This window comes from Glycine soja, chromosome 12, assembly GCF_004193775.1.
Source record: "Glycine soja cultivar W05 chromosome 12, ASM419377v2, whole genome shotgun sequence".
In the NCBI taxonomy this organism is placed as follows: domain Eukaryota; kingdom Viridiplantae; phylum Streptophyta; class Magnoliopsida; order Fabales; family Fabaceae; genus Glycine; species Glycine soja.
Window position 1 is genome coordinate 7,112,970 of NC_041013.1, and position 12,764 is coordinate 7,125,733.

General features: G+C 32.5%; 1 protein-coding gene across 1 annotated transcript; it reads right to left on the reverse strand.

Moving 5' to 3' along the window:
• Positions 1-8,390: 8,390 nt before the first annotated feature.
• On the reverse strand, positions 8,391-10,172 carry LOC114378221 (cytochrome P450 94C1-like). The gene has a single exon (XM_028336777.1). The coding sequence runs from the start codon at positions 10,114-10,116 to the stop codon at positions 8,608-8,610; it is 1,509 nt and encodes a 502-aa protein (XP_028192578.1). The 5' UTR covers positions 10,117-10,172; the 3' UTR covers positions 8,391-8,607.
• Positions 10,173-12,764: the final 2,592 nt, after the last annotated feature.

Genomic DNA, 12,764 nt, shown 5'->3' on the forward strand with positions numbered 1-12,764 from the left:
TTTTGGACATCTTTATAATGAAAAGAAAATGAAATAATTTATGCAAATACCAAAAAAATTTAAGCAAAGCCTTGAATAATGTGATCTTCGAAATGCGTTAAGTGGAAATACGCAAATTACAATCATCTACAAATGACTAAAGAATTCGTCCACGATTTAAGTTAAACTTTGGATAAGCATTGTAAAACAACTTTATAGGAAAATACTACTTTCATGTCTACACTGTTACTTGTTTCATATAAAAAGAAACAAATATAATATAATCTATCTATTATATATTTATCTAATTTATTTTCTAAAACATGATGATACTAAAAATTTGTACCAAATTAATAGAGCTTTTTTTTATTGGCAATAGATCATAAATTCATCTTAAAATTCAAAATGGGCTTTTAGGCCAAAAAAATCCATTAAAAGATTCTATCTGAAAATAATGTTTTCAGTATTTTTTTCATAAACTTTTTAGTACGGTTTGTCTTCTCTTGAATTGATGATAAATAATAAAATAGATGAAAATGCTTTACAAAATTAAAAGTAAATAAATAAGGATATAAAATTGAGTAAAAAATGGTTGAATTTCATGCTCTAGGCATATAAAGTTTTCACAAGGCTTAAAAGGTATGTTTTCTCCGTCCAAGTCCCATATATCTAATTATCTAAACATTTTTTAATTTTTTTATATATGTGCTTCAAATATTTAAAAAAGAAAATTAAAAAAAGAAACATGACGTCATACATAACATCATCAACGACATCAACTTCATTCATGACCGCATGTATATCTCCCGTGTTTTACTTTCTCTTTCTGTCATTATCCGATTACACGTAGGATTGCATATTTGCATTGACAGACGAGCTTGAATTGACAGTTTTTTCTTTTATATAAAAAATGGATGTAAAAAACAGATTTTTGGATAAGAAACCATTACACGTAAATAAAAATAGGATTAAGTTATATAAAAAATAAAGAAGATGTGTGTAATATAAAAATATAAGTTTAAATTAAGTTTTAAATTGAATTTGAAGACAAATTTTTTATTGCAAATAAAAATTTAAAATTAATCAAATATGTTATTATAATGAATATATTTTCCAATAATTTGTTCAGCATCCAAAAATACTTCTTCAACTAATAGCCAAATCAAACATGTTGCAAAAATACTACTTCAACTCATAACCAAACCAAACATGTTCAAAGTTACTTATTGTTTGATATTTTTGTATTTTTAACCCATTTTTATAAACTATTTCAACATTTTAAAAAAATTATATTTTATCGTCACTGATTTGTTTCAAATCTCTTTTTACACTTTTTTTTATTATTAGTTTCATTTTCTTATTTTTAATTAAAACATTTTATCACTAAAAAAAGTTGATAAAAATTTAAAATTATAAAGAAAAATAATTATTCATTTTCTTAAAAACTTTGATATTAAAAATTTCATTTTAAAAAATAAGTTTACTTAAATATATTATATTTTTCCATGAAATAGAAGAAAATACATCACAAAAAATTCTACTTATTGTGTATATTTGTAACTTCTATTTTTTCATATTTTTTATTAAAATTATTTTAAAAATTTTAAAATATTTCCCAAAATATAAAAATATAACTAAACATATTTTTAAGTACGTATCCAGGTATAATATTTATAGTTATATTTTTTATATTTTAGAGAACGTGATTCTTGAGAATATAGTGTGATACTTGAAACAAACATTCCCTTAACATTGTTTTAGATACACTATTGTTATTTGATTGTTTCTATTTTTTTACATGCTTTAATATTAATATTAATAACAGAAAAATGTTAATACAATATTACATTTACCATAAAAAGTGATAAAATAAAAATACAAAGTTCTACAAAAAATAATTGATAGAAAAATGAAAAGAAGAAGAAGAATATCATGATGGCGAAGTGTCTGATAGCCGGCCATCAGCGTGGTCCACCGGTGTGATCCTCAACGTCATTTTCTGTGTATGTGACAAAATTTTTTCTAGTAACGAGAAATTGTGGAAAAAATTAATGTGTTATACAGTTTCCTGTATGAGTATTATTATGGATAATAAACTTTTTCTGTATTTAATGTAACTTATATCCAAAAAATTCTATTAAACTAAAATATTTCATGAGTTGATTTATGTATTAGGTGATAATTATTTGTCGCTTTAGTTTCACCGTAATAAATTAATTGACTTTTTTTTTTACCATGGAACTGTTTGAAACATCATATCCCAACGCAGGCTAAGTGGAAGCTGCACTGCTTCAGCCATAATAGATGAGGAATTAAGTAGCTTCCACCCCTGGGGTCTAGCTTGGCACATGTCGCGCAGGAAGCAAGCCACAAGAAGTGCTGTCGTAATCCAATTGAAGTCTCCATAGTTAGGGTAAGGGAAGGGGAAAAAATAATGCTTATAACCTTCATTAATGGGTGTGGAACGGGATACATATTATATATCTATGATTCTCCTCACCAATGTATATGGGTAGTTATATTATAATTTTTACATCGTTTTTTTACTTTTTTCCCCTACTCTAGTATTCACATGACATTAGCAAAGGCCGAAAAGGGGATTGGAATTTGAGGTTGTTGTTTTATTGAAGCGGTGTGAAAGAGAATTTGTTAGGTAGTATGGAAATATTGTAATTTCAAGTAATCTCTATATGGCATACTATAGCAATAGAGTATAACCAATGTTTTCTCAGAATTTGAAACCTTGCGTAGAAGCTCATATAAAGATTGATCAAGATCATTGACACTGTTTTTCTCGTAATTTTCTCATAATGTGGTTTTCAGAGGTACTATTTTCAACTTGAACAAAATGTGGCATGAGATTCTTCTCCATTATTGGTCTTGGCTGAAAATATATGAGCCAAATTTTAATTATACATTCATGCAATGGGAGGCAAACACGGGCCCTATATCTACATTACCAAAAAATATACATATAACAACATTGGATAAATAACACTTTCTTACGACTTTGCGAAGACATGTATTTTTGGTAAACAATCGCTCGGACTTAGTCGTTGTGACCCCCTTTGTGAGGAGGCACCCCTTCTCCTGTATCTTACAAGTGTTGTTATCTCATGTAGAGGACGTTCAACAACACTTTAGTAAGGAAAGTGTTGTTGTAATGAAAATCTAAGACAACGTTTACAATAACAAATATTGTTAAAGTTATAAAAAAAAACACATCTTTTCTAAACAATGTAAAAGGAAAAAAAATCTATCTTTCACTCTTTCATTTGTTTCCCTTATTATTCCTAATTATGTCCCTTGTTAGGAACCCTACGGTCGACCTCGAGGTCTTGTCCTTATACTCTTAGTCACCCCCTTTAATTGTCTCGTCGCTTCACTACCCATGTCGTCCTATGGAAGTGGTGTCATTCTATTCTTCTTCGAAATGTCGAGTCAGGTTGTGTCAATTTGTTCATGTTTAATTTATAACTATTGTTCCTATTCATGTTCCAATTTCATGGTTGTTTGCCTATCTTATGGAGCTTTCACACCATCTCCCCTGAACATCTGAACCTTTTTCCCTTGATTTTGCTTCTATCTTATAATTTTCACTGCGAACCATAATTCTCCCTAAGTCATATTCGCACAACTATGTTTCTATGGCGGAAAAATTTGGAATTGGAAAAGACCACATTCGTGCACTAAGCCCTTAAAAGGGTTTTTAAGTTCTTTGTAAGGAAAAAATATAGGATTAAACCCTAACCAGCTCGATGTTCAACTCTCCAAAGGCACTGATCTTCCTCTCAATATCGACTTCATCAACCCCAAGGAAGTAATAATGCTTGCCTCTTTTTGTTGAGTTCAAAACCCTTGGTGTTTTAATTATGACAAAACTTCTAAACACAAATCATAAGCCTTTTGAGTTTATGTCTACTCATGAGTTTGCTTAAGCTTATTAAAAAAAAGACAAGTTCTATAAAGAAAAAAAATTAAAGTAAACCCAGGACTATCATGGTGTACTTAAGGACTATAAGAATAAGAACATCAAAATGATATTCTGATAACATATCAGAAGCAAGCCAAGATAAATTTTGATATGACTATATCAGAATGATGTATTGAAGTCAAGATCATGTAGTATCTATGCATCAAAAAGAAACTGCATCAGAGTTATCTACATTAGAATGGTAAAGATCTGGACTCTGACTTTCTAAACATCAAAATGATTCAGAAAGGCTTAGGATGCACCTAAAATACAACATCAATTCTTCCATATGTTGTCACACGTATAGAGGGTACATCAGAAGACTAATGATGAAAGTATCTCACTTTTTATATGTTGCCACACACACTAAGGGCACATCAGAAAGTGAATGCTAATAGGTAACACCAGTTGGCAAAGTGGCATTAAGCATCCCTAGCGGTACAAAAAGAAAGGTCGTGATGATATCATCTACGTCTGTACCACTCCTCATGGAGTAGGTCCCGCATCCAACCAAGTCTTTTTTACCATGGAACGGGAGAATTCCCACTACCACTACAAGTCCAGTTGGGCTATGAGTGTGATGGGAACGACCTTCCCAAAAAGCTAGCCCTTGATCGGGGTCGACTTAGAGCATTAGAATGAGCTTGAGAAGATCTAGCGTGCAACATCAGAATGAAGACTGAAGAGACTTTGTGAAGTCTGAACCAAGTACATAACACTAACACAATAATAACCTTCACATGTTACGTATGTTGAAGTATGCTACTTCAAAATGATTTGTGTTGTGATGAAGTGTTTGGATTGATGGATTTGAGCTATCTACATTATCATGTCATGTTATCTTCATCAGAAGGAAACTACATCTAAATAGGTCCTTCATCAACAATATAAGAATGTATTTCTAAGAGACCACTAGAAAACTACTTAGAAATTGATCATTAGAATGACAACATCAAAATGGATTGATAAAAAAAGCTAACAATTGTAAAGTTAAAAGCTATTTGTCTACTTAAAAAAATAAGATACTCAACTGTCATAACAGTTAGATAATGGCTTGTTTGACATGTAGAGCCTATAAAAGGGTAGAAGACAACTGCAAAACAAGAGAGAAAAGGTAGGAGGCAGCCTGCAATGAATGGTTGTAGTAGGAGTGCATACAACTTAGAGCTTCAAAGAAGATTCACCTCAACGAGTGTTGTAAAGCTATAAAAACCCCTCAAACACCTTCTCCTAAATTATAATTTGTATGTATCCTAAATTAACCATGTGGGATAAGTTTGGCTATGAGAAAAGTGATAGGGAGAACCCATGGAATGTGGATAGCTTACTGAGAGTCTCTAAGATGACAGCTTGAAGAGGCTAAAGTAAAATAATACTTGGGTAGCCTAGAGAAGTGAAAGAAATACTTGTATTGTCTCTCCCATGATCAAGTGAGTGTCATGGTTGAATGGGTTTTGCTTCCCAAGAGTGGGAGAACCATTTTGTGGGTTAAGCCCACCTAAAGAAGTGAAGAATAGTGGGATTTTCTCTCTTATGAAGTTGTGGTTAAGATGGGTTATCTTCAAGCCAAGACTAGGTATGGTGACATGGTGAAGGAAATGGTGTGAAGTCCAACAAGTGGTTGTTAGTTGTAAAAATCTAGCATGTTGTTGGTTTTGTTAGTAAAAATTTCATCAGTTTGTGTGAGAACTACATGTAGCTTAAGGTTGGGGTGAACCAGTATAAAAATCTATGTGTTGAATCTCCTCTTCCCTTCTTCTTTACATTATGTTATTTGTAAATGCATCAGAACATTCTAAGCATTAAAATGCATGCATAAGAAGGTTTTCATAACAAGCTTGACTATTTTGTTAAATGACATATCTAAACTAAATCATCTTTGTGATAACAAGATATGTTTTACACTAGTTCAATCATATGCATCAAAGTATGAAAACTTTTAGGAAAAAAAATGAAAATGATTATGTGCATGAAAAGCTTCAAGCAATATTCTGAACAATGTCTTTCTGAGTACAACATTCTAAATACTATAATTAGCATAACAACTTTCTAAGTGATAAATCATCATTACATAATCTGTGTTTTCATGACAACTAAAAGATACATTTATCTATGTAATGATCCTTCAAACATAAGCAAATGAACATTGATATTAGGCTCTCATAATCATATCGAACATTTAATGATGAGTGTTGTGACTAACCACTTAAAAAGTTTAACTCTCTAAGTGTTTAAACCTTTGTGACAAGACTTGCTGAACACCAAGATAATTTTGAGTAAAAGTTCAGAAAGGTTAAAGTTTTAGGAAAAGTTGACAAAGTCACAATTCAACCCCTTCTTGTGACATTTTGATCACTTCACTTTTATCTTCCTCAATTTTGTTCAGTGTTAGGAAATTCCTAGGATAACACATTGTTGTTGTTAATATTAATGGATGGAGTGAAATATGATTGATTTTTCTTATGTGTTCCTTTTCTTTGCTTTTAGTATTTAAGCAGCTAGTAATTTTTTACATTTGTTTAGTTGTTAGAATGATTGTTACGAAAGTATTTAGTTATAGAAGATTGTATTTAAGTAATTTTAGTGTATGCAAATTATGCATTTAGTGTATATGAACGTTGTTATTAGGATTGTAAATTTGTAAAAAAAAAATGTTGCAACATACACAAGTTATGGTAGTTTTAAACTGTCATTTTTTTCTTAAATGCCTAATGTATGAGACAACGCTTGTGATAAATAATTTTGTTTAAGGGCCTAAATAAACATCACATGTAGTTAAAAAAGTGTTGTCTAAGGATTTAGATAGACAATGTTTGTCCTAACACTTGTTTAGTGCAAGTGTTATTTACGAGGGTCCTTAAACAACACTATTAAAACCAACTCCCCTTTTAACAATTGTGAGACAAACAACACATGAAAGTGTTGTTTAAGGCCTTATTTTAGTGTTATTAAACGGTTTTTTGTAGTAGTGCTACCAATAGGCTAATTGAAGACAAAGTGGAGGAAAGAAAATGTTGCAAGAGTCTTGAAGGATAAATCAGATTTACATGCAAAAGTTAAAGGAATTAGCACAAAAGTTATTGCACAGTTCCAATCTTTTCAAAGCTAGGAGATCCAAGAGAGATCATTTGGGTAAAGTGGTTTGAGATATAAGGAATTTGTTCTTTCAAATGTAATTGAGGGGAATATGCTTCACCTTTAATATCTTACTTTATACATGATAAGATTCCAGAGGGAAAAGTGTTTAAAGAATTCATGGATTGATGTATTAAGTATGAAAAGGTGGTAAGGTTTATGTGTTGAGAGTGGAGGAATTAATCCATTGTGAACACAATACTTGTATTATGGCACTACTTGTGCTAATCTTCATTATATTCTCTTTTGCTTATTAAAAAAACAAAAAGACCATTAATACTTGGTGATCTGAGGTTTCCTAACAATTTAGCAATAAGAAGTGATAGTTGTCACTTGCAACTTTTGATGTCTAAGTAAAAAAGCTAACATGTAATGACTATTTATCAAATAGATAACATATCTAAATAGTGGAGTAATGATATATACATAAGAGTTTAAGAAATAGCATGTTAAGTGACAACAAAACATTTGTCACTAGAGAGGTTGCATTACAAAGAAGATGTGAGATTTTAAAATGATCTCATTTGCCAAACTTATCACTCATGCAGTCATGTCTTATGTTAGGGGCATTTAAGGCCAGAGTTAAATATGAGATTGATAACTGATTAAAACAATAATTTAAGAGAATAACTTTAAAAATAATAATTTGCAAACCCAAAAACAAAACAAAAAATGATCACACAATTGTTATTTCAAAATATTTTTTTTCCTCACATATTTTTTTTTTAAAACGACTATACATACACATTTAAACAATATAAATATTTTTTTTAACATCTTATTTATTTCTATTTCACTCTACTTGTCATACAACATCACCTATCACATTATCACTTCTCCCTCTTTTATTTCTTTCCCTCTTAAAATATAGACTAACATTGAATGGCCACAAAACATTATTCTTATTATATTAAACACATGATTTTTTTGTACAAAACTTAAATGGTTCCGTCTTACAAGTGCCGTAATCGAGAATTGTAGTGTAAGAGGTAAATGTGTATAGATATTACAATATTCAACAGTTTCATGAACAAAGAAATAAGAAATAGTAGCCAGTATCATTGATTAAAATATCATCAATACACTTTAATGTACTAATTTTAATATGGAGTAATAATTTCCAATTAAACCTTTTTTTATCATTAATTCCTTTCTCAGTAGTCATCACCCCAACAAGACACGTTAAACATATATGGAACAATTTCCCCCTTCTTTTTTTTACCCTTTTATCCACTTATCCTCCACCTCTTTCGGGTAATCAGTTACTATCACAAGTTTCAAGAACAGAAAGACAAGCAAGAAAAATCCAAAATTTGCAATGGCTTTAGTATTTACTTCACTGGGCAATAATAAACATAAACGCAAATTCAAAAAGACGCCAGCTTAAAAGAGGAGAAAGAAAAAAAGAAAAACGTTCGATTTAACTGCAACATTATATTATTTACACGAAAACTGTTCCTTCATTCACTCATTCATTTCATGATTCCATTCACATTCATGTTGTGAACTCCTTTATCTATTCATTTCCTTTCACAAACCCGAACCGGAAACCCCCCTCTCAAAGTAGCGGTTAGACCGGGCGCGAACCGGGGCTCCTGATCCGGTTGGGCGACCCGAATATCAAACCTGCGAACCAACGCAACCACAACGGACTTCATCTCCATCAAAGCCAAGTCCTTCCCCAAACACACCCTTACACCAGCCTGAAAAACAGGGTACTTAAAGGGACACTCTGGCACGAACACCCCATCACGCAGCCACCTTTCGGGCCTGAAGTCAAGACAATCGGGCCCCCAAATATTTTCCATTCGGCCCATCGCGTAAGGGTGGTAAGTTACCCTACTGCCCTTTCTCACGAAAGTGCCATCTGGCAACACGTCATCCTCCGTGGCGAACTTCGAATCGAACTGAATCGGTGGGAACAGCCTCATGCTGTCGTGAATCGCCGCGTTCAGGTAATGCATTTCGCGGATTTGCTCAAACGAAGGAAACTCCTGGCCCGGGCCCATCACCCGGCCCACCTCCTCCCTAATCAACTCCTCCACCTCCGGGCTTTTCGATAACAACATAAAAAAGCCCGTTAACCCGGCCGCGATGGTGTCACGACCCGCTAATAGAAAACTCACCACAATGTCTCTTAAATAAACGTCGTCGTCTATTGATCCCATGAACCGCGAGAGAAGGTCGTTCCGCGTCTTGAACCCCATTTCTCTTCTCTGCTTTATCATCTCTTTTGCGACGTCGTTTACGACGTTAATTGTTTCTCTCAGTTTCTTCTCGGATCCTATGTTGAGGAGTCGTTTTAGTTTCCAAATAAACGGCGACGCGTTCATGGCGCGTTCCGCGGAGAGCTTTGAGGCCAGGTCAAACGCGACGGCGAGGTCCGAGACTGGGAGATTCGGTAGGAGACAACCCGGGTCGAGCCCGAACGAGAATTTGCATATGTTGTCGAACGAGAATCTTCGTAGTATATCTTGCAAATCCAAAACGCAGACGGAGTTTAATTCGCCACGCGCGGTTGACTCCATGATCGGGATCAGTCGCGCGTGGATCTCCTCGTTGACTAATTCCATCGCGTACGTCCGAATCGCCACGCTGCCGAGTTCGAGACTCGCCATCTTGCGCTGGAACTTCCACGATTCGCCGTCGACGTTGAAGATTCCTCTTCCCAAAAGATCGCCGAGGATGGTGGAGAAGGGTTTTCCCTTGGGGTAGTTTTGGAAATTCGTCTTGAGAATGTGCTCCACGTTGTGGGGATTCGAGGTGATGGTGTTCCCCAGCACGTGAACGTGGATGGTGCCGGTTGGGGATTTACGCAAGAGATGAGTGTACCAGTCGCAGAGATTGGGGAACTTTTTCAGCCAACTCACCGTCAAGTAGCTCTTGCAAAGATCGCAGTTACACCAGGGCTTCATCCTGGAGATGAAGACGAGGAAGGAGAAGAAGGAGAAGAGAAGGGTGAAGGAGAAGAAGAAGAAGCCGCAGGTAGCAGACATTGATTGAAGAGAAAGAAAACCTGCAAAACTCATCTCTTTAGTAGTATTTTTTTGGAGTGAAGGATGGAACTGTGGAGAAGAAGGGTTGGAATGTGTGATATATATAACGGGGTTGGGTTCACTGTACTGCTACTACAATTAACTAAAGCAATACAATGGGTAGTGGTTTTTGTTTTGACATATAGACACGTAAAAGACGTAGTAGTCAACTCGAGGAAAGATAGAAGCGGCATGAGTAAAGCGTGCGCAAAATAATCAGACATAGACACGGGTCGTAGTGGGGCCATTATTTGTACCACGTGAGGGTTTAGGTTGTTAGTGTGTGTGTGTGGGCCAAAACTTGTTTATTATTTCGGCTCTGTGTTTGGACACTTTACAGCCCCAGCCAGCCGTCAGTTGGTGCCAGTTGCATCAACTCGGGGGGGTTCAAGATGGCTTAGGTTTATGGTTTTGTTTATCTCATGTCGGCATTTTGGGCCAGATAGAAGTGTGAGTGTGAGTGTGAGTGCTGAGCTCTCACAGGACGAGTTCAACTATCACTTTCGTTCACCAACACTTCATTCAACGCTGGTGAGTAGTTTTGCACGTTTTGATTTGGTTTACTTTAAAAAAACTAAAGGATTTTAGTCGGCAAGGGTGAGTCCTCATGTCGAGGACAATTAAGGAACAGCCTAGGGAATCCTTATAATGCCCACGATTAGAACACGCATTTAGGATTGCTACTACGATTATGGGAATGAGATGGATTTTAGCATTAATTAATGAAAAACTAAATTAGGCATTAATAATGTAATTTTTTTTTTACATAATTATCTAATTTCAATTTACCGTATATATGATAAATTTATTTATTTTTGTGATAATATTATTTTATAATGTGAGTTTATAATCATTAAATTCTTAATTAATTCATAGTTCCGGATATAATATACTTTAAAAGTAGTTTCAAAATTACAATTGTTGTGAAGTGATTTTTACTCCATTAAGGGTTGAATAATTAAAATTGTGTATCTCACGTTAATAGACAATTTTGGTGCAAAAACCATGTTCAAGTGTAGAGGAGTATTTATATGAAAGAGTAAAAAGAAAATATATAAACAATACAATTACACAAGATTATTAAGATTAAATCTTAAAGTCATCATGTGACTTTAAGTAGTTTTATGATCATTTAATAACTTTTAATTTTAGAGAATGCATGTCGGACAAGTCACTTTAGGAGCTTGCATTGTAAGCTAGTACGACTAACTTATAAGTTGGTGTGGTTAGTTTTATTTTAGTGGCTTTTAGCTTATTTTCATAAGTTATTTTAACTAACTTATAATAAATTTATTTTTCCATTTTTATCTCAATTAATTTGCTTGAAATCCTTCTTACAAATTTTTATTTAGAAACCCTTCTATGGGCAGACCCGACCCATAGTCTCAGTATCTGATCGATCTGGGTTCGACTGGAAAAGGGGTTTCTAAGATAACCTTTGACCCAATAAGCTACTTGGTATTGAAATCATACCATATCCAAGTAATAGATAGGAGCTGATCTTTATTATGTAAGGATAATATCTTATCATAAATTTTTAATTCAATCAAACTAGTTTTAAAATTTGTCCTTTTAGCTCCTAGCTCATATCTTATAAGTTTTATTTAACTTACAAGACAAACACATCCCTATTTATTCACGTAGAGTTATATGATTCAAATATATTTCTCTATTATTAACACTCTTCTCATTTCACGCTGTACACTCCTTATAATAAATTGTAGCTTTTCACTTGAAAATAAGATTTGATGTAGCATTTAATACTATTAATTAATAAAGTATTTAACATTATGGATGTAAAATTTAATATTACCAACTGTTTTTTGACTGAATGTCACTAATTGTTGTATCTATAAAAAAAAAATGAAACTAACTAGATAGCACCCATGTGATACACGGGTAAATCTGAAAGAAGAACTTTTTCGAATTACATAAAAATGACATTGGCAATTTTATAATTCATTATATTATAGAAAGAAAGAAAATCTATGGTCAATCCATATGTCCATAATATAAAACTTAATTTTTTTTTCTTGGGACAATATAAAACTTATTTATTAATTAATAAGGAATAATAAAACATAATTAAATGTGATTAGCTTTTAATAAAATTTAAATTTAATTTTGATAATATTACTCTCTTAAGATAAAAAAGTTGTATAAACAAATGAACTGCATAACAAAACATGAAATAAAAATAATAATATTATTATTTTCATAAAAAACAATTCATAGATTATTTCACTAAACCACTTTTGTGAAGATCAGTAATTTAACATCTGTAGAAAAAATATTGAAAACAAAATTAAGTGAATGAATGGAAAAATAATTCCATAACGCATACTTAAATGATTAAAAGTCAATACAATATTAAATTCGAATTAATTTGTGTAAATTAGATCAAATGTTACATTCATTTTTATTTAATTTGATCTGATGTAAGAAAAATTCAAGAAAAATATTTTTAACAATTTTTAAACAATGAAAGATAATAAATATGAATTTAATAATTTTATTTCAAATATTTTCAATTTTAATTAAAGCATTTATAACATCTTTTAAAATTTTATTATGGTTCTCAAATAAATAAAGTCACTTAATTTGAAAATATTAATTTACACATAACTATTCTCAGTTTTAAA

Bases quoted from the DNA above. Each gene is read 5' to 3' on its own strand.
- LOC114378221 (XM_028336777.1), bottom strand. From the start codon at position 10,116: ATGAGTTTTGCAGGTTTTCTTTCTCTTCAATCAATGTCTGCTACCTGC.